The sequence below is a fragment of the Lynx rufus genome, unplaced genomic scaffold, assembly GCF_022079265.1.
Source record: "Lynx rufus isolate CCGP_SWC_20201006 ecotype Redwood Valley unplaced genomic scaffold, mLynRuf1.p SCAF_2, whole genome shotgun sequence".
Taxonomy (NCBI): domain Eukaryota; kingdom Metazoa; phylum Chordata; class Mammalia; order Carnivora; family Felidae; genus Lynx; species Lynx rufus.
The window spans coordinates 150,314,650-150,342,264 of record NW_025814834.1 but is presented as its reverse complement, the minus strand read 5'-3'; the positions used below and the strand labels follow the sequence as shown (position 1 = coordinate 150,342,264).

Sequence of the window (27,615 nt, the reverse complement as noted above, 5' to 3'; positions counted from 1 at the left end):
CATGTTAAAAAACTGGGATTTAAATTTTTAAAACCCTCCTGCCTGACAATAATCCTCAGATCAGATGAGGCCACCCTCGCCCAACTCTGGTAAGCCCCATCAGTGTTTGAAAGCACAATCCTTAGACGCTTGTGCCTGCCCAGACACATGCACCCAGCAACTTCTTTACATTCAAAACTGCATTCAGGTAGGATGGCAAAGTGCAGGTTGAAAAAAACAAACAAAAAAAAAACCCCACATTAGGGGAGACACAACCCATCCACTGTTCCTATTCTGTCTCTGTATTCCTAAGTCCTTTAGTCCCTCAAAGGCCCTTAGAATGGCAACTCTACAAGGACTTTGATACTTCTGGAGAGGACACTCAGAGTGGCCTCCTAATGCAGGAGACACTCCTGTGCCTTCCAGATAGCACTATGTTTAGCCCGCCGTGAAGCAAACAGCTCCAGCTGGTTTCTGCTGGCTCCTTCATCAAAGCTGCTCCCCAAACCTCTCAACGCTCCCAAAACAGGAAGCCCTAAGAAGGTTAGGAATTTTCTTTACCAAACTAATAGAGTATCCTGATTGAAGTACCTCAGGACAGAAACTGACCAAACTAAAGCATTCGTGGTCATGATGGACAGCTCCTTTCTTCATGGAGAAAATAATTTTTATTTTCAATTTCTTCTAATTATTTTGTGTGTATCAACAGATTCAGAAACAACCATAGCCACAGTACTGAATGTTTATCATGTGCCAGCTGCTATATATGTGTTATTTTGTATAGTTCTGATAAGCCTGAGATGGGTACCATATTGTTTCCTTGTTAATTGAGGCTCAAAGAGGCTGTATAGCTTGTGAGAGGATATACAACTAGTACACAGAGTCAGGGTTTGAAATGAGTTCTTTTGAAATCCCAAACCAGTTCCTTTAATCAGTATACTAGATTGGCTCCTAGGGCCAAAACTAGGTTTATTTCTGCAGCAGGGAAATAAAGGAAACAAGGAAACAAGGAAAAAACTCCATGTTGAGACCTTTGACTAGTGTAACTCAATGTCCTGCTTCTGATATTGACCAGCAGGGACATTAGGTAGACAAGGCTGGGCCACTATATTTAAAAAGCTGAATAATCTAAATAATCTTGTTATTCATTCATTTATGGTAAATCCATTAATGTTTACAGTCTACATCAATCTCTTGGATATTAGATTCTATAAGTTCATAATTTTATTCATTTGCTACATTTTTATGTATCCTGAAACTACTTTTGGTAAGTGTCAAGGGAAGCCCTCATGTTCTAGTATTCTGTTTTTTAATAAATTGCTGATAGAATCAAGATAAAAACATCAATAGGGGCGCCTGGGTGGCGCAGTCGGTTAAGCATCCGACTTCAGCCAGGTCACGATCTCGCGGTCCGGGAGTTCGAGCCCCGCGTCGGGCTCTGGGCTGATGGCTCAGAGCCTGGAGCCTGTTTCCGATTCTGTGTCTCCCTCTCTCTCTGCCCCTCCCCTGTTCATGCTCTGTCTCTCTCTGTCCCAAAAATAAAATAAAAACGTTGAAGAAAAAAAAAATTTTTTTAAAAAAAGATAAAAACATCAATAGACTGGAATGAAAAGGTATAAGAATAAATTATAGGTCGTGAACTAATAAGTAAGGTTCAGTTAGTCAGCCTGTTGACTACAGAATGATGGTTAAAAAAAAAAAAAGATGGATGCTGTCACTCAATGGTCAACCATGGGATGTGGTAATCTCAGGCTGCCTTAATAGAAACATAAGGTCCAGGACAAAGGTGGGATAACTCTGATGTAGTCTACACTGCATACATAGTAAGTCATGTTCTAGACACACAAGTTTAATAACAACAAAGACATTTGAGTGTTAAATCAAAACAAAAATGATGAGAAAATAATTGAGTGATTCAAAACCACATTCCATGAAGTGTGTGTGTAGTGTGTGTGTGTGTTTGTGTGTGTGTGTGTGTGTGTGTGTGTGTTGAGGGAGAAGTGGAGTGGGGGCAGAGTAACTGACTTGAACATTTGAACATAAGGAGTGGATTCAGGGGAAAGAACTGGAACCAAATGGAAAGAAATTTCAAGGGGCTGTTCGTGGCTCAGTATAAGGGAGAATTTTCTCTCAGAACTGCCAAAATGGAATGTGCTGCCTCCAATGGTGATAAGCTTCCCATCCATGGGGGTATTCAAATAGAGGCTGAATGACCACTTGTGAGAGATGGTGTGGAGGGAATTCAGACATCGGAAGTGGGCAAGGGTGGGGAAGCGACTCCATGATCTCCAGGATCCCTCCCAATTATAAGATTCCACACTTAATATCTCTCACCCTTCATTCACCATCTGGGCAATCCCTAAAAAAGCCATTAATCTCTCAAAGCTTCAATTTCCCCTTCAGTAAAAGCGTTACATAAAACCTGTGAAATCACAAGTTTGATGTGAAAATGCTATTTATATTTTACTAGGATTCACATTATCATTATATTTATGAAAATAAAAATATTCATGAGTCAACTAAAGGTCACCTTGCTTACCCCCTAAGGCATCTTGGAAGGCCTTGGATTGATCTCTCTCTAATCCTTTTGGGTGTCAGATCCCCAGATTCTGTGGTTCTGCAGACTTCAGTCACACATTGGAGGTGACTACAGGGGAGAGTGGTTTGGAAAAGATGTCAAGCTGTTTCAAAAAGATGTCAAGCACATTTGAACTTCCTCACATTCTATCACTTGGGAAACTTTTGTTACTGTGGCAGTTGCAAATGAGAGGAAAGTACTCCAGAAGGACTGCAGAAATGACAGGTAAATGTTAGTAGGATCATTCTTCAGTTCTGCTTCTAGCTTGATTTCTCAGGCTGGCTCCCCTTGTGGACCATGGGTACAGCCGTTCTAAAGCTCACATGCCATAAGTTAGCCCAGTGAGGAAGAGAGATTGAGTTCTAGCGTTCCTAGTACAAATCCAGGGGCTCATCCTGAGATGGACTGACATGCCCATTCCTGAGCCAATTACTTTGGCTGAGAGGGTGGAATGGGGAGGAGTATCAATCCCAGCCAAACCATACAGCTGAGAGTGAGGAAAAGAAGCTCTTGAAGGAAATGTGGGGTATTGGGTAGAAGGACTAAGCAGTTTTGGACAGTCCAACCTCTGGCCACCTAACATCATCCCACAGCTTCCACACCTACAGGCCACATTCCCTTCCCGAAGGGAGATAATATAAAATCTCATCCAGTTACTAAAGCTAGATCCAAGTCCAATATTTATGTCAATGTACAAATCATGTTAAGTACCTCTTCATGGTTCAGTGATCTGTGGGTAAATAATAAGCCTAACCACACCCTATATATAATAGAAGAGAGAAAACAGAACTCCAATAAAAATTCCAAATTGCAAAGCAGAGAATGTAAAACATCCAGTGGCCATCAGTCCTCATAACATATTATAATCTTTTGGGACAGAAATGGCAAAGACTCCCTATATCTTGCAGTGAAGTGAAGGTCAGGGTTGCCTTAATTTCATTCTCCAAGAAGATCTCCCTTGTCCATTATTTCTGTAAAAGAACCTCTTTAGAGGACCACACAGCTTTAGCAGCCACTGCTGGCTGGTGTAACACTGGAGTGTGTGTGTGGTGGGGGATGGGGTTCTGAAGACTGATTTAGGGATTGGGCAATTGATTTTGTCATTGGGAATTTCTCTGATACAAATCTTCATGGGTTTAGTTGGCTCCCATCTGTGTGTTTTTGGTTGTGATGGTTAATTTTATGTGTCAACTTGACTGGGCCATGAGTGCCCAGATATTTGGGCAAACATTATTCTAGATGTTTCTGTGAGGGTATTTTTGGATGAGATTAACATTTAAATTAGAAGACTGAGTAAAGCAGATAGCTCTCCCAATGTGGGTGGGTCTCAGCCAAACGGATGAAGGCCAGAGTGGAACAAAAATCCTCTAAGATTTTCCCTTCCTTAACCACCTTTGAACTGGAACATTCCTTCAGACTTGAACAGAAACATCAGTTCTCCTGGGTTTCTAGCTTGCTGTCTCACCTTGCAGATCTGGAATTGCCAGACTCCATAATCACAAGAGCCAATTCCTTATAATAAATTTACTTCTCTCTCTCTCTATCTATATCTATATCTATATCTATATCTATATCTATATCTATATCTATATCTATATCTATATCTATATCTATATCTAGATATACCCTTTTGGTTCTGTTTCTCTATAGAACACTGATTAATATACTGGTCAATTCCATGGGTTAGTAATAAAAGTAGAGATCTAGTTGATTAATAGCGTTTCATTTACAGCACAGGTGTGGGATGACTGTAATTATTGGTTTCTGCTTCCACACTGGCCTCTGTTTGGGGGCAATACAAAGCAATGATCTGGAGAGGGGAGGAACAGTTACGTTCCTTTGTTAGAAGGCAACACACCAGCTGCATCTTTTCAAAAGGCATAGCTATCCCTTTGGATAGGGTGGAAGGCTTTAACAAGAGGATTCTAGAAGAGGCTTGGGAGGTCACATTTATTCCAGGTCCTAATCTTTCTTTATCGCACTTTTCCTCCTTGTTTTGCTCAAACTAACTTAACTGTAGGAAGGAATCTGGCTTTTCCATTTAGTCAAGAATCCAAACTACTGAGCTCCATATACTTGGTCTGCCCATCACAAGCAGAAAGGATTTCTTATAGCAAAGAATTTCATTCTTTCTTGATTTTCAGAGGCATTTGTTTCAAAGTAAATCTCTTTCTTGTAAGATTTACAAAGCTTCAACCTAGAATCAGTGCATCCTACAGCCTGAACTTTTTGTTCAAGTCCCTTAATGCTACAGCCCAGGAAGACATATGGACTGAGGGTCCCAATAGACATTAGACAACTATTACAGTCCCACAAAGAGTTGCCAATGGCCAACTACGAAAAGACTTCAATACCCTTCAATACCCAATGTCCTTCAATACCCATTTAATTCTCCTCCTTAGTAAAAAGATCCACAAATTTTAGTTAGTCACATCGCCACTCAGCGTAAATACTTTCTTCCATTTCCTTGTAACTAGGTGTGGCCACAGGGCCAAGTTCTACAAATAGGATGTCACAGAAGTGCTGTGTGCAACAGCTATAAAATAGCTTTAAAGGGAAAGTTAAGATTATTTTTCTTTTATGGACCAATGTAGTCCTTACACTGTAGCCTAGGATAGAGGTTCTCCTGTCTTGATTCAGCCAATTCCATAATCAAGGGCCTATAACTTGCCACACTTCATTTCCTAGTTTCAAATTCTGATATAGTTGACAGAAAACCCAACTTACAAATACTTGAATAAGGAAACAGAAAAGGAATGTATTGGCTAATGCATCTGACCACTCCACAGGGATAGATGGCTTGGCTTCAGGCTGGCTCTCCTTACGGAAGCAGAACAGGCTAACCCACTTTAAGCCTTACATTTTTACAGCGCGGGAGAGTCCATGCCCGGTCTGTTCTGTAGCTCCCTCAGATTGCACCAGCTTAGGCCACCTGCACAGTTGGAACCAAACATGCGATCGCACTCTGATCTCTTCAGGCTGATGAAAACCCACCCAGGAGCTAGGGCTGGGTTTAATCCCATCCAAACCAGATGGCTGAGAACAAAGGGGAGCTGGTAGTTTCCAAGAAGAACTCAAGGTATGGTTACCAGAAAGAAGTGGGGGGTGCATGTTGGGGAGCAAACAACAGATTTTCACTATACCTTTTAATATAATCCATACTTGTACCATCACTTGGCCTAAGCTTTCTAGATTCATTACTGCTCTTTGGAGGAAGACAAAATGGGACTACTGGAGATTACAGATGATAATGAAGTACTTTTGTGTGGGCTCAATTACAGAATTTCAAAGCAAGTACTTTTTGATGTGTGAAAGGAACTAAGAAAGAACTTGCTTGCCCTCTCACTCCTAAGGGGCACCTGAGTTTGGTAGGAAAAAGAGAATCTGATTGCTTAGGGGAAAAAAAAAAAACAAACCAAACCTCACAACTGCTCCTCTTTCCACTTAGGAAAGTGAGAAAAGAACATCTGGATCCTGTTCTCCCTTCGACTATCCATACACAGGTCAGCCACAAACAGTGGCTTCCTTCTTGCAGAGTCCCATTAATTAATTAGCTGGAAGACTGGATGCCTGCTCTCGCTTGGCTTTCCTCACCACCCCAAGTTTTCCATTTCCAATGCTTAGAAGTTTTGTTTGTGAGGGTCCAAATGTGGCAGGAACTATTTACAGGCTCCTAAGCTGCAGTAGCTGCGGAGGCCAAAGATGTTGGCTGAACAACTGACCAACCTTTCCAGGGAGAGATCTGAAGCAGAGAATGTGAAAAAACACCTTCCAATCTGTCAGGAACATGGAAAAAGTTGCTGTCTCTTCTGTGTTGGCGGGGACCCTGAAGCACAGCATCACAGCATCTGGTCAACCAACCACCGAAACTTCAAAACAGAGATTGGACTCTACTGTTTTTCTTTAGGAACACAGAGCAGCAGTCAGGAGCAGGACCACAGGGCTCTGGGAAAAATGAGAAGTTACTGGGCTTTGGAGACCATCTTCACCACAGATTCATACCATATGGGCTTAACCTAGAATCGACTGTTTGAGGGGCCAACAGAAATCATGATACCAAGAGGTGGTGTGACAGTCTCTTCTCACAGTAAAAATAACTTAGAGTGCTTAGCAGAAACCTGGGAGAAGGGACATTTTTCTGCAGTAAAAAGCAAAACCACCACTTGATAGTCCCTGCATTATCTACCTCCGGGAGGTAAGAAATTTCCCTTTTAAAAATCACATGGTTTAATGTACTTCCCTCTCCTTGGTTATATGGTTGAGAGCATGGAAAGTGCCTTTAGTTCTATGGAATTAAGAGTTAACACGAAAAAAACAAAACAAAACAAAATAATTAAAATGCACATTTCCCTGTTTACAAGGCCTTTCATTTGCTGCTCTGGTCTGTTCACAGATTTCCTCCAACCATCCCATTTCCACTTCTGAAGCCAATTCCCAACAGGTCCCGAAATTATACTTCCTCTGTGGTTGTCCTGACTCCCCAAGTCTATCCTGTCCAGAGGCAAGCCTCAACAGCTCTCAGCTGGGAGTCACCAGCACACCCAGCACATGCTCCCCCTGCAATCTGACATAAAGTCAATGTGATAATCATTGACAGTTGCCTTTGCGTCCTTACATCCTTTCCCCGTGGGACCCTTACCCAGGTAGTCCTGGGGAGCCACGTTCTCTGAGGTCTGCTGCAACTGCTTTGAGCAGCGCTCAAATGAGTAGTGTACAATTCACAATTCATAATGGACAGTAGAACAGACTTGATACCCAGACCCTGGAATCCACTGAAAGAAACCGGCATTAGCATGAACAGCTGGTTTGAAACAAACTGAAACGATTGAAGTTTTTATGCCCAAACCAGCAAAATATGTGAGTAACATGGATGAAATACCCAAGAGGAATTAAACACACGGGGAGAAACTTAGCCTGCTGTCCATCATTGAGGAGAAAAACCTCCAAGAAAAGCAGTTTCACAAATTGTAAAGAAACTGTCCTTTTCCAAAAAATGTTAAAAGTAGTCTGATCACCCAGATGGAGCCCATGGAGGCTATGTGGCCTAAAAGTTAAGAATGTGACCTCTGAAGCCCACCTGGCCCTGGTTTGAATCCTTGTTTACCTATTTCCTCTTCATGTGACTAATGTGTTTGGATCTGTTTCTTGCTCGTATCATACGAAAGGGGGAAGATGGTAATGCACCTAATTGACTCTAGAGCCCACACTTTAACATCTCTGAACTCTTCAGTCTTAAAATAGCTTTTGGCCAGGCCACAGTCACGATGCAGTTGTCACTGCCTGTGCAAATGTGGACTTGGTGGCTGTTTCTGGTGGCACAAATGGACAACTGCAGCCTTTCAATATTTTGGTTCATAAATCATTGTCCTGATTGTCGTGAAGCTTCAGGATGCCTTACCCAGTTAATTTCACGTACGTTTATCTTTTTATATGAGCATAGAATGATATAAAAATTTATCTCAATACATTACATCAATTCTACATTATTGTTTCATATTTCACCATCGCAAGTCAGGATGTGTCACACAGTTAATAAAGCTGTTTTTTGTTCTTGGTGGTATACAAAATAGTGTGTCGTACAAATTGATGGAGTCTTAGATTTGTTGAAATCAAATGCCTAAAAGAGCTCTTTATGTAAGTATAAACATTCTAAATTGAGTTCTTTAAAAAGCACTAGGTCATTAATTTAATTGGCAGCATTTTTTTTTCTTTCTTAAAGTTACATAAAATGTACATCTTACCATTAATGCATTTTAAATTCAAAGAAATACAGCAGTACCTATTTCAGGATTGTGAGGATTCAATGTTAACAGTTATGTTTACAATAGTGCCTTGCTCATGCTAAATTCTAGGTTTTTAGCTCTTAATATTTATCATCCTATCAGTCAGGGTTTTTGCTGTAGATTGAAAGAGATCAATCTATAAAAATTAAAAATTTTTATAAAATTTTCAAACTAGAGTGCTTTCCTATTCCTCCTACCTCATCTCAATGCCCAATCTTTTTTTTTTTTATACGTATTTTTTAAAATGTTTACTTTGAGAGAGAGAGAGAGAGAGAGAGAGAGAGAGAGAGAGAGAGAGAGAAAGCACAAGCAGGACAGGGGGAGAGGCAGAGGCAGAGGCAGAGGGGGAGGGGAGGAGGAGGGGGAGGGGGAGGGAGAATCCCAAGCAGGCTCCACACCCAAGCAGGCTCCACACTGTCTGCACAGAGCCCGATTGGGGCTCGAACTCACAAACTATGAGATCATGACCTGAGCTGAAATGAAGAGTCCCAAGCTTAACTAACTGAGCACCCAGGTGCCCCTCAATGCCCAGTCTTTATTGAGGGCTTACTTCATGACTGAAACTGTGCTTATGTTCTCATGCAATAATCAACCACAGGCTTGGCCTTTAAGACTAGAAGAATTTCAGCAATAATTAAATAGAAAGATAATCCCAGGTGCAGAGAGGAATCAAGTGAAGGAAAATATCCAAGCTCTATCATTTCTCATTTAACAATTTGACCTAAGAATAAGCTTTAACCTCTGAGTCTTCGGTTTTCCATCTGTAAAATGGATTTACAGTAAATCCCATCAGGAATGCTATCAACATGACCACTTCCATTCTCCACCTAGCCCCTGTTCAAAAGTGGCCATGTGGGCTCAAATTCTTAACTCTTGGTGAAGAATAGGAGAGGGAAGGTGAAGCTGGGGAAGAAATTCAGGCTGTTTCAGAAGTGGGGAAGCAGAGGGCAGGTTAATCTCACATAAGGACGACGAAACAGGCACTGACTACCTAGATTTTTGGACTCATTCTGTTATCTTAGAAGGACAAGTCAGATACAGGACTGACTCAGAACTGTCTCATTGACATTTTAGCCTGAGTGGACATCTGCCACCACATGGTGCCAAACTACAGAATGGACTTGGGACTCCAAAGTTAGACAGTAGTGGGCACCTGGGTGGCTCAGTCGGTTGAGTGTCCGACTTCAGCTCAGGTCATCATCTCACAGTTCATGAGTTGGAGCCCCGCATCGGGCTCTGTGCTGACAGCTCAGAGCCTGGAGCCTGCTTCCGATTCTGTGTCTCCTGCTCTCTCTGCCCCTAACCCACTCGCATTCTGTCTTTGTCTCTCTCAAAAATAAATAAACATTAAAAAAAAAAAAAAAGTTAGACAGTAGGAATTCCTGGACAGCTAGGTATACTAGCTCACCTGTCATTTCTTTCAGCCTGCAATAATGCAAACCCACGTCATGTTACGGAATTTTTTGTGCCCCCACTTAGAGCAGGGCTTTACTGTCACATCTACTTCACTGGACTGTTGGGAGAAATCTTAAATGCTGATCCAAGCACTTTAAGTGCTTGGAATAATGCTTGGTATTTTGTAAGCTATTAATACATGTTAGCTATTACTCTTATTAATAGGATATTAAAAACATTTAATAACTGGGGCATTGGGTGGCTCAGGTCATGATCTCATGGTTTGTGAGTCCAAGCCCCATGTCAGGCTCTGCGCTGACAGTGTGGAGCCACCTTCAGATTTTCTCTTGTCTGCTCCTCCCCCATTCATGCTCTTTCTCTCAAAAAACAAAACAAACAAAAAAACCAGCCCCCCCAAAACAAACAAACAAAAAAACCCACTCCAAACATTTAATAACCAGTATGGCATTAGCATCAGCCAATAAAGAGACACATACAGTGTGATCATAACTAGGACTTCCACATGCGGGGATCACAGCTATGACTGCTTAAGCTAGATCTCAAAGAATAGGTAGAATACATTCTTGTAGAGACAATGAGCAAAAAGGCAGGTACATCGGGGTGGGGAAAAACCTGGAATGTCCATACAGATATCTTCTATGTTGTTTTGTGTGACCGAGGCAAAGGGCGAAAAAGAAAGGGGAGAAAGGATGGAAAAAAGGAAGGAAGGAAGGAAGAGAGAGAGAGACAGAGAAGGCTATAAAATCAGGAGGTTGGGGCCAAGTCATAAAGGGTAAGGATTCTGGTACTTGATTCAGCAAGAAAAGAAAACTGGCAAGAGATTTGTGTGCAAAGACCAAAGGATACATTTGGTTATGAAGTTCAAAATGAGTGCAGTCCACCACACTCCAATATGGGAAATGTTTACATTATAGTTCATTTAAAGAACATATGCACACATACTTTAGATAGCTTTCACTGACCAAAGTTGAAAGAAAATACTTTGTAGTGAAGTAAGATCCCCAAAAGTTTATTTTAGGGCCTATTTTTAATTTTTTTTTAATGTTTATTCATTTTTGAGAGACAGAACACGAGTGGGGGAGTGGCAGAGAGGGAGACACAGAAACCAAAACAGACTCCAGGCTCCGAACTGTCAGCACAGAGTCCAACACAAGGCTTGAACCCATGAACCATGAGTTCATGACCTGAGCCAAGTCGGATGCTTAACTAACTGAGCCACCCAGGTGCCCTAAGGGCCTATTTTTTTTTTTAAGTAGTATTCATTTTTTGAAGTATTTTCCTCCCGTTCAACTCTAATTTCAATATCAAAATTTCTCAAATGTTGACAACACTGGAAGTTGCCAAATCTGTGATGGCAACGGACTGGTGCTATGTGCATGTGATCAAACCAGCAGGAACATAACGTCAAACACAAACGGAAAGTATTTTTTCAACGCCTAACATGGCAACTGAAAGCAGCAATGGCACCAAGCAGGAATTAAAATCTCTAGTTAAAGCCAATGAGGGTTTGCAGGTTAGTTTTGAATTTTACTCATGTTATTTCAAATCAGAAACCTCTTGCTATTTAACTCAAATAGGGTACAATGGACCTCTGCTAGTTTTGGATTCTCAGGAACTGTCTTTCCTCTCCTGCTCCCTTTCTCCTTTTTCTGATAATTTCCCCTTCCTTTGGGGTAACTCCTCTCCTCATCAGCTAAGGGATGGAATGTAACCCAATGTGGGCAAAATCAAAGTTCTTTCCCAAATTTTACATAACTCACTGCCGTGCTTTGGTTATGATGATGTAAGCCAAAACTGCCCATGGGTGCTGTCTACCATTCTCTCCTCCCTCCCCAAAGAGAAAGTCTGCCTGAAAGAGAAAACCAACCCAGGAAAAAACAAATCAGAGCTAAGTATGGGAGATGGAAGGATGGCTTCTTAGGGTGTTTAGACCAAGTCATGCCTGGACTTCTGTGTATATGAGCCAATAAGTTGCCGTTCATGCTTACACTAGCTTGTGTTTCTGTTACTTGCCACTGAAAGACGACTGGTTAAAAAATCAAAGTGTACAAGATCCACTTGAAAATAAATTTCAATATAGTAGTGTATGATTAAATAAAAGCAGACTGGGTATCTTTACTTAAAATTTAATGACTAATATGAAATCAGGTAGAACACACTGTATACGTCAACCAAATTAAACCAAATGTATAAAGGAAATTGTTGGCATTAGTTATGCCTTTAACATCTTATTACACACCGTGAAACCTGAATAGCACTACTTGCTACAGGGAAACAAATTGGCTCAACTACACTTTGGAATCTTTAATATCTATTATAGTAACTTTCTTTAATTCCTATTTATAATATGAACTGGTGCAAGCTTTGCTTACTGTAATTTATGGCTATTAATCCCATATACAATAATTAGCAATTATGAAAGGCCTACCTTGCCTTTGAAATCATTGTTTAAAAAATAAAGAAGGCCAGGTGAAGCTTTTCTACTTTTAAAATGTGATTTGTGAACAAAATGCAGGATGTTGAACTTAACATGGGTCAGGGAGTTTGTTTATTCATCCGAATTTGTCAAGAATCCAAACAGAGAGGCCCTCTAAAAAAAGAAATTAAGTCTTAATACTATGAACTTCTAGGGCTCTCAGTGAATTATTCCAACTTCACCCCCTCTAAGCAGCTGCCGTGGTTATTCACTAACACATGTTTGTTGTAAATCCTGTGGGAATAAATATGTATATTAATCAAATGAATGGATACTTATATTTACGGGAACTACACTAAATTCTTTCCTAAGAAACAGTCTATAATTGAAAAATCTAACAGAATTCTAGACTATAGAAATGGCAAGCATGAATTACATCATGCAGATTTTTTCCCCCCTTTCAATTTCTTCCTGGGCAGGGGGGAAAAGTACACTGGACAGGGGATAAATCCTTCGGTTGTCCAGTTTTCAATTTAAATTCTAGAAGAGATGGAATTCAATACTTTTCTTGGAAATGAGACTATGTCATCACAGATTTCACTGTCAGGAAATTGCTCTCCATCCGGATATTCAGATCACACATTCCTGTTGTGTACTTTATCCTACTTTTCCCAGGAACAATTCTGTGATGCATTTGATTGAATTCATCCTATTTCTTCTTCTTCTTCTTCTTTTTTTAATACTTTAAATGTTTATTTATTTTGAGGGGGGGGGGAGAGAGAGAGTGTGTGTGTGTGTGTGTGTGTAAGAGAAGGGACAGAGAGAGAGGAGTAAGAGAATCCCAAGCAGGCTCCATGCTATCAGTGCAGAGCCCCACATGAGGCTCAATCCCACGAACTGTCAGATCATGACCTGAGCCAAAACCAAGAGTCAGATGTTTAACTGACTGAGCCCCTCAGTTCATCCTATTTCTTGCCTCTTTAGAGAAAACAAATTTCACTTACAGATTAAATATGAGTCCTGTGAAATCCCATTTAGTTGTCTCCCCAGAAATAGTGTGAAAAACATAATTCTACACAAACCTTTCACTGCACAGGAAGATTCCTGAAGTTGATTGAGGAAGTATACCTATTTCTCAAATTTCAAGGCCTTATTTTCTAGGAATCATATTTCCACTATTACTGTTATGGCTAAAGGTCTTGTGGCGTTATGGTATTTGGATTCTCTTCTCCAGTTTTGATCCCAAGTTACACGTATTTGTGTTCTCCTATGCTCATCCTCTCATTATTCTATTTTTTCCACAAGCTTCTTTAATTAATGTCTCTGGCTTCCTTTTGGTCTAAAACTTATTCCAATTATAAACTACAAATGAATTCACCAATGTCGAATTTTATCATTGTTTTCTTAACCATTAAATACACAGATGCAACACAGATGTAATCATCTTTTACTCTTTTATAGCCATATTGCAATTTCATAACTGTATAAATTCCAATAAAACTAGGAAACTTTAATTTCAATATGTGAGATCATAATGTATACAGAGCTGCCATAAGGTATAAATTAAGCCATGTATATACATAAATGCACATATACATTCCAATAACACTTTGAAGAGTTCCAAGTGGTTTTTTTTTCTTTAGTTATTGCTAGATGTTTCAAAACAGCATAAAACTGCTCATCATAACACCCCTGTGTGGTAATGAGGAGAGTGAAATGGGAACAGGATGAAAGGCACAGAATTCATAATAAGACACAGCTCACTGTGCAAACAAGGACACCCAAATTCGTAAGCACCGATGGTTCAAACGATGAGGAGCCACTGATTTTCTGAACTGAATAGAAGAAATAGTAGTTAACAGTATTTTTTCATCCTGTACATGTGACACTCTACTGGATGCTAACCAAGTAAAAGATCCACTCAGTCATGTCAAGAGAATAAGTTACAAAGAATCCCAAAGACAAAAATGGGCAACTGACGGATCAGTTCTGTGGATACAGGATGTGTCACACGGCCTTTATGTTTAGTGAGGTTCCGTTAACAAGGATGCCAATTTTGCGGCAGACACAGGTGATCCTTGGGTCCGGTCTTGCATCAAACTAACAAACAAAAAAGTTTTCAGCCTACAGAATTAAGCATATTAAAACCCTGGGCCTAACTAAAATAAGCACTATGTTGATCAGGTGCAGAAAAAGAGTTCTTAGGAATAAGGGCCTTACAAGTCAATCTAAGAGGCTACATCTTTTTCAAAAAAAAATGTTTAGATTTTTAGTTTAGTTTAGATTGTTTAATTACTTTCAGAGAAACAAAAAATTTCAACCACCCACTGATAATATCCCAGTCATCCAACAGCTAGTCAATGCACAGTCCTCTGCAATTGTCTGGGAATTTTCGCCTTCTTCCTCCAGAAGAAGTGCTCAATTTTCATTGCCAATGTTCTTGGTAGATTCACTTTTCACTGAAAAAAATAAGTAAACATATAGTCAAGTGTTTATACTGATTCTGTTTAGCTTGTACTGTTTTTCCTTCTTCTCTCCTTCCTTCTGATGCATACCAACAGCACTGCTCATGGGGACAGACAAACCATGTCATGTTCCAGGCAGCCGGGATATACAGTTCTGGCCACAATAAAGAGACGATGTCTGAGAGTGGCAATTATATTTTGTGAGGCAACATGCTTCCTGACTCTGTGGAAGACTTGGGAATGGTCACTTCACAGTGTGGTTATGATCCCATATTGGTACCACTGAAAAGATCACTATTATCACATAGGCTGGCCAAGTGTGGTTGGAATAAATTTTTCCATAATTTTTTTTTAACTTAAAATTGAGGGTCAGTATATGCTGAGTGAATGCAGGCTGAGAGAAGACTAGCTAATCGCCTTCTCCTTCCTTTGACAGGAAAGATAGCATACAGCAGAAATGGAGTTCCTTTAAAGGAGCTGTCCTTACTACAGCAAGACTATGATTCACTTACTAAGCTGAGATTCCTTACAGACAGAAACTAGATCTTTCCCCCTTACGTTTACCTCCCAGCGTAGCCTGTCTGCTGAATCAGTATGAATGCAGGTCACTTTTTGTTTTGCAATCTGCAAAATGGGAACCAGAATAACAGCTCTATTTCATGGCACAGTGAAGCTAAATGGAAATCCTATATTAAAACACTATGAAAGTTAAGGTTAAAATACTGATTATTTTGCTTCAGGTTTATAGCCATTTATTTCTATTAAAAAGATAAGGGAAATAAAGCTCAGAGGTAAAGTGAATGCTCAAGGGCCCGCAGCTTAATAGGAGGTGACGCTGGAATCATAAACCTAGATCTTGCCTCATATTCAATTGCCGAGTTCCTTGGGGTTTGCCGATGTTACCTAGATTTCAGATTGTCCCAGCAACCAAGATGATGTCTCCTGAATCCTTTTTATAAATAAAGCATTGAGACAGGTTCCATCCAAGATGTGGTCCTGATGCTTGTGGAAATTTACAAACTCCAGCAGAGTCCTTTCAAGTGTCTCCATGATAATACAAGTCAGTTGTTTCTCCTCTGGCTTTCTTTGCAATTTATACAAATTTTATTATAGCAACTCTTGCCCTGTAAAGTTTAGATGTCTGTTCGTGTGCCTGAGATCCATTCTCATCTCCTTACCCCACTGTTTCACACACACAGTGAAGGAGAAGAAGAAAAAGTGGGGGTGGGTGGGTGGGGGAAGGAGGAATGAGGGGAGGAGAATGGATGAAAGGATTTATTGGCCCAACAAGGGACTGATGCATGAGTAGCTGCTGTGCTATGTATTTTCACTAATTCAAGTCATCAATCTTGGTTTGGATTCCTTCCTAAAGGCAGAGACATTTTCTAATTTTGAGTTATCTTAGAACAACAGAGAAATATGTTTTGCTGATATTTTTAAATTAATGGAGCTTTGTAGTACTTGGCATTGCAATTCGGGGAAAACTCTTCCTTTGCTTTCTTGAAGTTGCCTGTTTTCTTCTTTTAATAGCACTCCATTCTTTTTTCCTAAGACTGAAATGCAGCATGTTCTTATTAAGTCATTTAAATCTACTAACTTACGTTGGCAAATAGTGATCTGTGAAGTAAGTAACACCATTCTGAGCACTTCCTGCTGGACTGATAAAGATGGTGACCAAGCACACCACATTCCCAACCTACTGGGCTACCTTAACTGCTCAACCTTTTACAGTCAACCTTTTACATTCCTTAAAAAGCAGAAAGCAAACAAACAAAACTTGCCTCTTGCCCATCAATACTGGCAGACTTTTGAAAAAAAAATTATGGCAATCTACAACCGTAACAAACATTATAACAATGATCAAGTGTGAAAACCACTGAATCCCAGCCCAGAAACACATTTTTCCCAAACTAGAAGAGAGACACCTTGTGCTCTGAACTCAAGATCAAAATCCAACATTTTTTCCTCCGGAGAGAGAAAGAATTTCAAGGCTCTCCAAAGAAAATGCCCTGTTCTTATATAACCCTCCTCCAGCATTAAGGGACCACCCTGCCGAACATCCAAAGCTGTTGAGAATGTACAAAGAATCAGATATGTTAAGTGCTCACACAAAGATATGTACCTACGAAAGACCTGGCATTATTTTTAAAGTGTGTGCATTTCTGATGTGACAACAGTGGTATGGTCCTTCAAATCCTGTCAGACTAAGTTTTTTGCTACAGCAGCTCTAAATGATCCTCTATCCTGAAAGCACCAGTCACTTTTTTTCCTGTAAATAAGTCAAATATCACATACCCCCCCCCAAAATAGCAAATTTTACTTAATCAGGTTCCAAATATACTACAAAAGTAGCCTTTTCTTTTTGCTTCATTACAGGAAGGCTTCCTCAGTGTGCATTCCTAAACAAGGTGAAAGAGGGGCTGTGTGTGCTATGTTTATTTACACAGACATGTTTGCCCTGGCTAGTAACCCACATTACCAAACATCTTTCCCTGAAACCAGCATTTAGAGAGCTATGTGAATTATATTAAGGAAAAAGTAAGATTTTACACAGCTTAAAAAAAAAGCAAAACTGGCCATTTACAACACACTTCTAATTTAATTTGAGAAAATAAAATTGGATATTTTCATTCAAATTGTGAAAGACATAAAGCCAAGAGTTAACCTAAGGATTTAGAGGCCCATAAGTGATTATCAGAAACTTCATGTTTGCTAGCTAAAAATCTAAGTCAAATTGTGACGCTGACAAAGTTTTGCCCACTTCGAAAAATAAAAACTCTGCTATTCATCTTTTGCCAAGAAAAAAAACCTATTATACACATGTAAGAGAACACCTTAAAACAAAGGTTACTGCCTAGTACAGCCTATGATGCTGGCAGAACAATAAATCTAAACCATATATTTCAAATAATTTTATTTAAAAAATAGATTTCAATCCAATCCAAGGATTCAATGGTCCTCTGGAGACTGTTACAATGAAACTTGTCCTGTAACTGTAATTCTTAGCTGAAAGTGGTATCTAATGGTTTAAGCTGAGTAACCTCTCTCCCTTTTAAAAAGTAATTTCTGAATTTTATTCATCCTTTTTCTGGAGGTGTATTTGGCAACACAAACAGCTTACTTTAATCAGCAGTTGCAAACATGGGTAAGTCATTTTATATACTAAATTTTTACATGTACTATTTCCAGTTTTCATACTTCTTCCCAACTCCACTACTCACCAAAGAAGGTCAGTATCTACTTTTAAAGAATCACGAAAATGACAAAGAAACAAAATCAACGAAAATAAAACCAGGGGGTTTTAAAAAAGATAAAGGTCAAGGCAACGGCACTAGCTTATTTAAACACAGTCCAAATTTTAACATGATGTTCTTTCAAATATATCCCTTTCTATAATGTAGGATACTAAAAATGTTTTACAATCCCTCATTTTAGGAATCCCTAAAGAGAGAGTTTTTACTAGAGAATAAATTTATTTGTTATTGGACAGACTGTTAAAGACTATTAGCTCAAAAAAAAAGACAAAAACACACAGAACTCCAAGAAGGCAAAGAATGTCCTTTTACAGCCATTCAAACATATTCATCTTAAATTGATTATGACAAACTTATGTGCTCTCAAACACGACAGAATCAGCAGTCATTCATTTGGTTCCTTACAGAATTAACTGTAGCTATAGAGCAAATTCAGTTAAGTGTGTAAATACAGTGGGAAAACACATATACGAAGAAATAAAGACAGTCACGTAAGTGCTCGGGTTCCCTAGAGTTACTCTAAGTGTTACAGGGACAAACAGATGCACACTTACCTTGGTGAAAAACTTCCATGTCATTACTGGATTCTTTTAATACCACATGTAATGTTGGATACTCAATGATCACTTTGTTCCTCAAACTGTCACGGAGACTTTTATAAGGATCCAGTTCGTAATACCTTACAATAAAAAAAAAAAAACAAAAACAAAAATAAAAAACACCCTTAATATTCAAAGTTACCCATAAATAAAATAGAGTCCCTTCCATTAGAAAATTTTTAAATGTTAATGACATTAATAGTTATTTCCTTATAACATCTCTAAGAAAACCAGGTAAAAGAGCTATTACTATACAGGTTCTAAAATAAAATCAAGAGTGTATCAAGTATGACATTAGGAAAGCTTTAGAACAAGTCATTTTCATATCACAAAGAGTAAAACTAACTTTTATGTAATATCTATGTTTAATGTGTGATGAATTCTTCTTGGACAAAAGAATGACTAGCTAAAAATTCAAATTCCTCAAATATCTTTAGTTTGACCTTTAAAGGAAAAACAAAAAAAACGGAGTTTATCAGTCATGGTAACATGACATAGCTGTCAAATGTGCCACAGGTAATTAATTAGATGCTAATATTCTTTATGGTGTGCAACTCTCAAGCCATTACTTAAAAAAACTGTTTTTAGTTGATCGAAGATGCATTCCCCTAACATTCTCCCCCTTGCTTGCTTTCTTGGGTAGGTAGCAGGGGAAGCGGCAGAATTTCAGCTAGCTCACTAGGAGTTGCCTATGGGAATGTGTTGGCATGTGAATACTGTCACGTTAAAGAGGAAAAAGTTGAGAACATGTCCACCAGTGTAGCGCAGAAGTTCTCCAACCTTTTTTCTTTCACCTCCACCAATGCCAGATGATATTCACATGCAAAACACACATCCTAGGTGATACCCAGCCTGACAGCTGTAAGTCCATCCTTTTCTGTCCCACTCAAGAAAACACATTGGATGGATTACAAGTGATCAAGAATGAAGTGATCCCTGGAATACATTTGAATCTGTGAAGAGTAAATCATTCACAAACTTTGGTATTTCCTAGTTAGTAATAAATTATTTGCACCATAACTCACAGCTGACTAAGAGAGACACGCAGTGCATGATTCCTCTGCAAGTCTGTCCCATGGAATAGTTTTCAAATAAGGGAAAATGGAAGGGCTTATTATCAAAATGCTCTGATTTCTTTTTCAGAAGGTGACAAGTGACAGAACTGTAAAACCAAAACATTACTTATGTTTGCATGACCACATGCCCCACCCCTGGAATTCAATTCTTTGTTTTAGAATTACAGAAAATTTTTTATGTTGGAAAAAAACCCCAACTTACTCAGTTTTCCTAAACCAGCCACCCTAGTGCCCATAGGCCACGGAACGCACACATTCTTTTCCCTGTGTAATGTAACACAGATGTGCTTATGATACTTTAAAAGTGGTTCCAGCATTCAAGGATTAAATGCTTCACATCTTTTAAACATTATTTCCCTTTGAAATAAGCAGTGTTCTTTTAAAAGTTAGCAGTAATTATATATAAGAGAAAAATGAGATTGAATTAGATATCAAAGTGTAAGATTAACTTTTAAAGTAAAATATAAAATGGATATAACCAAAATTTTCTAAGGAGAAAATATGACTTGAATGTTCAAATAGGAAACTTTCAAGTAGTAGCCTACAAACGCTTGCAGTGACTTATCTTCTGTGTATTTTAAACTGAATCCTAAGACTTCTATTAAGAGACTTCACAAATATGGGAATGTTTTCTACTTATTTCAGTTTTTGAGAAATAATTTTCATTGTATACTTAACGTTTTAGGTAATCTGTGTAATCCCATTAGGTTTTTCTAGATTTCCAAAGATTAAAAAAAAAAAAAATTCTTCAAAAGCCACATGGTAGCTACAGCCTAATAATCTTGCTGACACAGTATAAAATACATTCCCAACACAGGAACACCTAACGATACTTAAAAATCACCATGTAATAAGTTATACACTACTTCAATCTTAAAACTACAATGATTATTTGTTTAGTTAAAAAAAATTTTGGTCCCTCTTTTATGTGTGGAATAGGCACTTTACTTTCTTTTACAAAGCACTTAGCATGCACAAAGATTTCTAAGAACTTATAATAAATTATTTTTAAAATATTTTATTCAAATACAGTGAAAATCTGGTACGTTGATGGTTCTGATTAGAATCACTGAATTTTCCTTAGTGTTTACCCTAAAATGTTGCAAACTTCTAATCACAGCAATATTGCTATTGAGTGTCAGTAAGCTTTGAGGCCTCAGCTTTCCAGTCTGTTAAAGAGGTTGGACTTCACTAGATAATCTTTTTAGCTGAAATTCTGAACTTCTGTGATTTTTCTACTACTGGTGGTTACTCTTAGTCTACTATTTGCCCGTGATTAAAAAGTAAATTATGTGAACTGTTTATAAAGAAAAGCTATCAAACACATATGGGGTAACATTTTGTGATCTGCATGAAACGAAACAGCAACTTTTAGTGGCTGTTTGGGTTTGGGTCTAACACTTGAATTCCAGTCCTGGCACCATCACTTACTGCTCTGTGATTCTGGATAAGTTACTTTACTTCTTTGACCCCCAGTTTCCACACTTGAAAACTGTTAGCTCACTTACTTAAGCCATAAACAAAACTTTATATTTACCTAAAATAAAACACATTCTGATGGAAACTAAAGTTCAGAACAGTTTTTTCTGAGTAACAAAGAATGGCACTTATTCTGTAAGCACAGAAACGCCTATTTCCCTTCTAATGCATTTTACGTTTTAAACATAGCCTTACAACTTTCAAACCATTGTTTTAGATCGCATTTACTTCCAGGAGGCTAAAAGTACTTTGAATGTTTCTATTTCTATTATCTTTAGGCAAGGTGTAGAGTCCAGCTTGGCACTGCCTATAACATTCAGTCTTTAGCTCTTTTGCAAGCCATTAAGCTATTGAATCCTAAGGGACAGCTTTATCGTTTTGAAATCTTCTCAAACTCTGGAGTTCCCATTAGTAGAACGGCTCTGCTACCATAAGACAAACTACTTAGGTTTGGAAGGATTAAGACACCAACATTTGTCTTTTTTTTTTCTTACCCTTAGGGACTCTCTGAGACATTTCCTCTTGTTATTTCACTTGCTTACCCTCACAGGCCTGGTAGCTGACCCTGTACAGGCAGCTTCACAGGGGCACTATAAGGCCAGCATGGCTCAGTAGGCTAAACAGGTGTTACAGTGATTGACATTATATAAATAAAAGTTGTCTTGATATTCAAGGGTATGCTTTTAATCTTGGCTCTGTTACTAACTTTCAAAGAAACTGGCCAAGTTCTCAAACTTCTTCCTCCACTTTATCTACAAATTAGGATTAAAAAACAATTTCTCATAACTGAAAAGGACACAGAATTTAAAAAAAAGTTCTAAACCATTTTATTTCCCATCTGATCACTGACACACCTTACATCATCTCCCTTTCTCCTCCTACAAAATACTGAAACTAAGCATGAATACCCTCCAAATTTAACAATCTCCTATTAGTCCCTAAGCGACAGACCTTTTTCCACTAAAAAATAAAGTCACTGGATGAGGTGATCACCAAGATGACTCCAGCTTTATAATTCTGCAAGTGTAGACATATGCCTCCTCATTCAGAAAGCTCAATAGTTCAGAACTGCAGTGGTAAATGATTCTAGTCTATCCATGGTATGACAGCTATGGGATGTGGTAAAATAAAGTGACCAATTACACATTTTAAAACTTAAGGAGGGTCTTACAAGGCTCTTACTTGTTCTAGATGCCATTTGTTCAGTCTTTTCTGATCCTTACTGGAAGCTCAATTACTTTTAAATCCAGAGGCTTGGGCTCCAATCCTAAGATCCTTAAGGCTCTTAAGGTCCTTAAGATCTGTGACTCCTTAAGGATGCTCAGCTTTCTTCATCAGTATGATGGAAAAGTTATCTAGCTTGTAAAGATTAAATAAGTGAATTTAACAGCTGAAAATGTTTCTAAAGTGGAACTTGCCCAACTAGTATCAGTAATAACTTTTTATACTCCACAAAGATTTTATATAGCACCTCTAGCAGGGATATGACACACTTAGGAATTATGTTCATGATCTATGACAAGACTAGTTAGTAGGAGAAGTATGAACTTGTAGAGACAAACAGACCCAAGTCCAAATTCAGGCTTTGTAAGTATAAACTGGTTTCTTTATGTAGGTCAATTTCTCAGAGCTTATTAAGCTTACTATCTTGTAGATAGGATACATACTATTACAATTAGTAATACATGTGGAAACGCTGTAAGCACTTATTCATCAATTAATTCCTCAAATATTTATTGTTTGCCACATACAGGTAGTCTGCTAGATAACAAAACGTCATAGAAATAAAACCCAGTTTGTTGAGGGCACCAAAGAAACAATTATCACATTTCATTGGGACAAGTGTCATGATAGAAATCTAAAGCTAAGCAGACACTCAAAAAAACATTCTTTGTTCCTTATCCACCTGAAGATGCTCTTACAGGCTGCACAGTGCCTTTGATATCTAGGCACTTCATTTGCTAACCCTAGCTACCCGTTTTTATCTGGTTCTTAAAATCCCTTCTCCTTCAGGGATTTTTTTCCTAATTAACACAGGGAATTTTAATTAGCCTTACTCTTGTTAACAAGCCATTTCATCTGGTACTAAGTTGAATGTAAGAGTATGAGTAGTACAGACTCTTAATCTTCAATTTTTATTAGGAAGTAACACTTTGCAAAATATGGTGACCAGCTTCTTCAGAGAAACTTTTGCTTAAAGGTTAAATAGTTCATGAATTAACTATACCACAGAATTATATTACTTTAGAGTTGGCAAGAACTTACTCCAGTTTTTTTTCCCCCCCTTTGGTCTTTCAGCTAAGGGCAATGAAGCCCTGAGAAATTAAGTATCTTGCAGAGGGTCACATACGGAAATGCACAAAGCAGATCTTGAGTTCCTTCACTCTACTGTTTGCTTGTTCACTTATTTGTCACTCAATACCTATTTACTGAGGGTCTGCCATATACCAGATACTGTTCAAGGCACTGGGAAAATAGTGGTGAACTATTAGGTATTCACTCGAGGTGAAGGATGAAGGCTTCCCAGGAAGAAAGTAATGTACAAGGTAGAGTCAGGAATAAGCTGGGTGTCCACAGGACTGAGTGGAGAATAGATATGGGAATATATATAGAATTCATAGTTTTGGTACTTATAAAAAAAATTAGGCACCTGGGTGGCTCAGTCAGTTGAGTGTCCAACTTTTGATTTTGGCTCAGGTCATGATCCCAGGGTCATGGGATCAAGCCCTGCATTGGGCTCTGCACGGAACATATAGCTTGCTTAAGATTCCTCTCTCCCGCTGCCCCTCTCCCTGGCTCGCTTTCACTCTCTCTCTCTCAAAATAAAATAAATTTTTAAAAATTTTAAAAAAGGAGAGAGAGGTTTGGTTAGAGGGGAGGCTGAAGCTCTTTGGCTAATATGAAATATCTGAAATCACCTAGAAATTTCAACTAATCAAGTTATTCCCTCCGAAGAGTATATAAAGTTGGTTACCAATTACCATATAACTAGAATGTATAAATTTAGATTAACACTGAGAATTAAAATATACTCCCAAAGCTTTTAGAGAAAATTCTCATTTTATTTCACATAATTCCCATAATTCTTCAACAATCAATACAGTATATATTTGAAATGAGATCATCACTATGGAAACTGCAGACTTACATTCTGCTAAGAACTGACCATCATATCACTTTGGATCTACTCTTCAGTACAACCTCTCAAATTAAAATTCTCAGGGTCAGAGCTACTGAAACTTGGATAGCTGTGCTTGCATCTGTCCTGTAAACACTAACCCAGCTGTGGCAACTAGGTAAGCATCAGCTTTCCTACAGCTAACTACAGTTCTTACCCTAAAACTGCTTCAAGCAGAATGCCACACAAAGCCCACTGGACATATCTTCTCTGATAAAAATATTTAGTGCTCTATGTATTTCCTTTATTATGTATGGACATTCTTCAGGTTGATTCTAACACTTTCTAGTCTTCAAATGATCTCTTGCTTCCTTTGTTCTCGAGTCTATATCCAAACTGTGACCAAAGGTTAATACCATTTTGAGCACATACTCATCTTGATCATGACTCTATGAAAAATAATCAACAATCCCAGAAAGGTATAACAAAGAACTGGGGTGGTTTTACATAATCTAAGAACATGGATTATGTCCATTTATGGCATGTGCTATATTGCAGAGAACATACCAATGCACTGGAGATAAGCAGGCCTAGGTTTGGATTTAGGTATCACCATTTGGTGGGTACAAAGCTGCAGGCAGCACTCTCTGTAAAATTATAATATGTATAAAATCTATAATGCATGAATAACATAATGTATACATATAATGTATACAAAATGCTTACCAAAGCACTAAAAAACAGTAGGAGGCACTCATTAAGAGGTTGTTAGTAATACTATGCTTCCTAAAGATGTCTTTTTGCCTCTAGATTTAACCTTGATTTTCAACGTTTTTTTTTTTTTTTTTGGGACAGAGAGAAACAGAGCATGAATGGGGGAGGGGCAGAGAGAGAGGGAGACACAGAATCGGAAACAGGCTCCAGGCTCCGAGCCATCAGCCCAGAGCCTGACGCGGGGCTCGAACTCACGGACTGCGAGATCGTGACCTGGCTGAAGTCGGACGCTTAACCGACTGCGCCACCCAGGCGCCCCAAACCTTGATTTTAACTCACCCTTGCAGCAAACATTTTTTTGTGTTTGGGAAAACTTATTCAGGATCTTCACACTTTTTTGCTTATATTATGACCTAAAATAGTTTTGGAAAACATGGATACTTTTTTATATTTTTAAATAGACATCTAAAATTTCATTTAAAATCTTTATTCACAAGTTAAAAGAACAGAATTTATCGCGTGGTGGAAAAACTGATGATTTAAAATGAAAATGTTACATCACTCCTAAGTAAATTCACTCGAATCGAAATATCATAGCAATGTGATATCAGTATCATCCATTTAAAAGATAATATGAACAAGTTCTTCCTCAACAGTCAGATCTTACATGGTTTCTTCTCCTTGAACTTGTATTTCCACTCCAGTTCTCCAAAGAATTTTATCCTGAATAATACATTTGTGTTTAAAAATCTTTTATTGATTACCCATTCATACTTTTCTGTATCAAAAATGTGTATGTAAGCTAAAAATTTAATTTTATTACCTGTGACTTTAATGCTTTAAATGTTACAATTTCTTCTGGATGGAGTAATTTTTGACAATTAGTATAAAACTGGTCACAACACAAACATACAACAATTGAAGTAAAATTTTACTGGAAATGCATCTCTTAATGTGATGGGCAAGCATGGACGACGGCGTTTTCTACTACATGCAAATTTGTTTACTACTGATTCTTAGATTAAGTAATTTACCCCACTTGTCTCTGCAGTACTCATTAATAGAATCGAATTTGAAAAGGAAAAGGAAAAAATTTAAGTGATCCCATGTAGAGAGCCCGCTGCTGTTATTTACTAACATCACAGTTACTTTCAAGGGACCTAACTAAAAGGCAGCAACGGAGCCTGCAATTTTCACAGGACATCTGAAAGCAGCTGATGCTGTTCTCAGACATGCTGGAATCCCTTTAATGTTCTCTGATAATGTATTTAATTCTGTGCCATTATTCTCAAAATAATGTTAACTTCCAAGATCTTCAGTTTTCTAACAGCAGGACATTTTTAAAAATCCCAGCTTTTAACCACATACTATAAATTTCTTATGTAGAGTATCTTCAAAGTACATTTCCCAATTATTTTCTGTAAGCCTGAAATAAGATAATTTGATTTTCTACTTCTGGTTCAATTAAGCAAAGGATAAAGATTAATATCTTTAAAGATGTCAGAATCTGATTTCAATAAATCCAACTGAAAATCAAATCACTTATTTCTTTATACAGCTTCCATAATCCAACTGAATAAACACTTACCAAACGCTTATTATACAGAAAATATGCTAGATACTGTATGGGAACCAAAATGTCCTCAAGGAGTTTACACCCTTGCCAGTGTTTCTCAAAGTATGATCACAGGCATAACTTAAGAGGCAGAGGATGTAAAAAAAAAAAAAAAAATGCCGGTTTCTGGGTCCTATGTGAGACTGACTAAACCAGAGGCTATGAGGGTAGGCTGGAAATTCATATTTCCAACAACTGTCTCAAATGATTATGATGAACACTGAAATGTGAGAAGCACTGTTCTGAGAAAAGAAGAAATACAGGTTAAATGCTCAGCTGGGGAAATGTTTATGGTAAAAAGGGATACTGGCTAATAGGGATATGGGCCAGGTGGAAAGCAAGGAGGGATGTGGCAGGGCTATGAGGAGATTTGGGCAAGAGACCAGGCTCTTAGAATCAACTAAGGCTGAGAGGTGGTATCCTGCAGACAGAGTTGAGAATCTAAGAAGTCAGAATCTGAGTGAGTTACATGAACTGGACATCAGGTCTGCTCTCAGGTAGAAAAGGTCTTTGCTTTCTGGGAATTGTGTGTTAGTAAAAGAGGTCAGGTGGATCTCATTTGAGGCCTTCACACAGGCAAAACCAATTTCTCTAAAGTGACACACAAAAAAGTATCCTACCTCTTTAACTTCACTGTAAATGATTTTTAAAACATTTCATGTTACAGATCCAAAGAAAGTAATCTTAGTTTTTATTTAAAAAACATCCTCTCAGCCTGGAAATAAAATCATCCAAGAAAAAGAACTCATACTTTTGCTGGTTGCTTTTCAAAAAAAAAAAAAAGGAAGAAAGAAAGAAAGAAAAAGGTGTTCCAAAAATTATTAAATACAACCAGTACACTATGAAACAACAGAATCTGTGCATGTACAATAGGGTAGTATCCCCAAGAAGAGTAACAATCTTCTGTGATGTTCATTAAGTCAAAACTTAAATAATACTTTAGTTTGGCTTGGGTTTAAAATCTAAAGTCTCGACTTCATGTGCCAATCTTTGGAAGCAGAGTGATGGCAATTGGGGTGTGCTTCCATAAAAATAGGACAAGTCTGGAGTGTCTATGTAAAATGTCCAGGCCTTTCCAGGTACCTGTTATGCCTGGTACATTTAGTATAGAACTAAATGCAGA

The 27,615-nt window shown here is 38.3% G+C and overlaps 1 protein-coding gene across 2 annotated transcripts in view; it reads right to left on the bottom strand.

Moving 5' to 3' along the window:
- ZNHIT6 (zinc finger HIT-type containing 6) overlaps positions 1-27,615 on the bottom strand; it is an 85,709-nt gene that overhangs the window by 14,067 nt on the left and 44,027 nt on the right. The window contains exons 9-10 of one of the 2 annotated variants that reach the window (XM_047084953.1): positions 18,446-18,570; positions 13,091-14,631 (exon numbers count right to left, since the gene is read on the bottom strand). In XM_047084953.1, the coding sequence (XP_046940909.1) occupies positions 14,591-14,631; positions 18,446-18,570 (166 nt within the window). In that variant the 3' untranslated portion in view covers positions 13,091-14,590. Of the gene's footprint in view, positions 1-13,090; positions 14,632-18,445; positions 18,571-27,615 lie in introns of those variants that run through there. The other variant, XM_047084952.1, reaches the window with a different exon arrangement.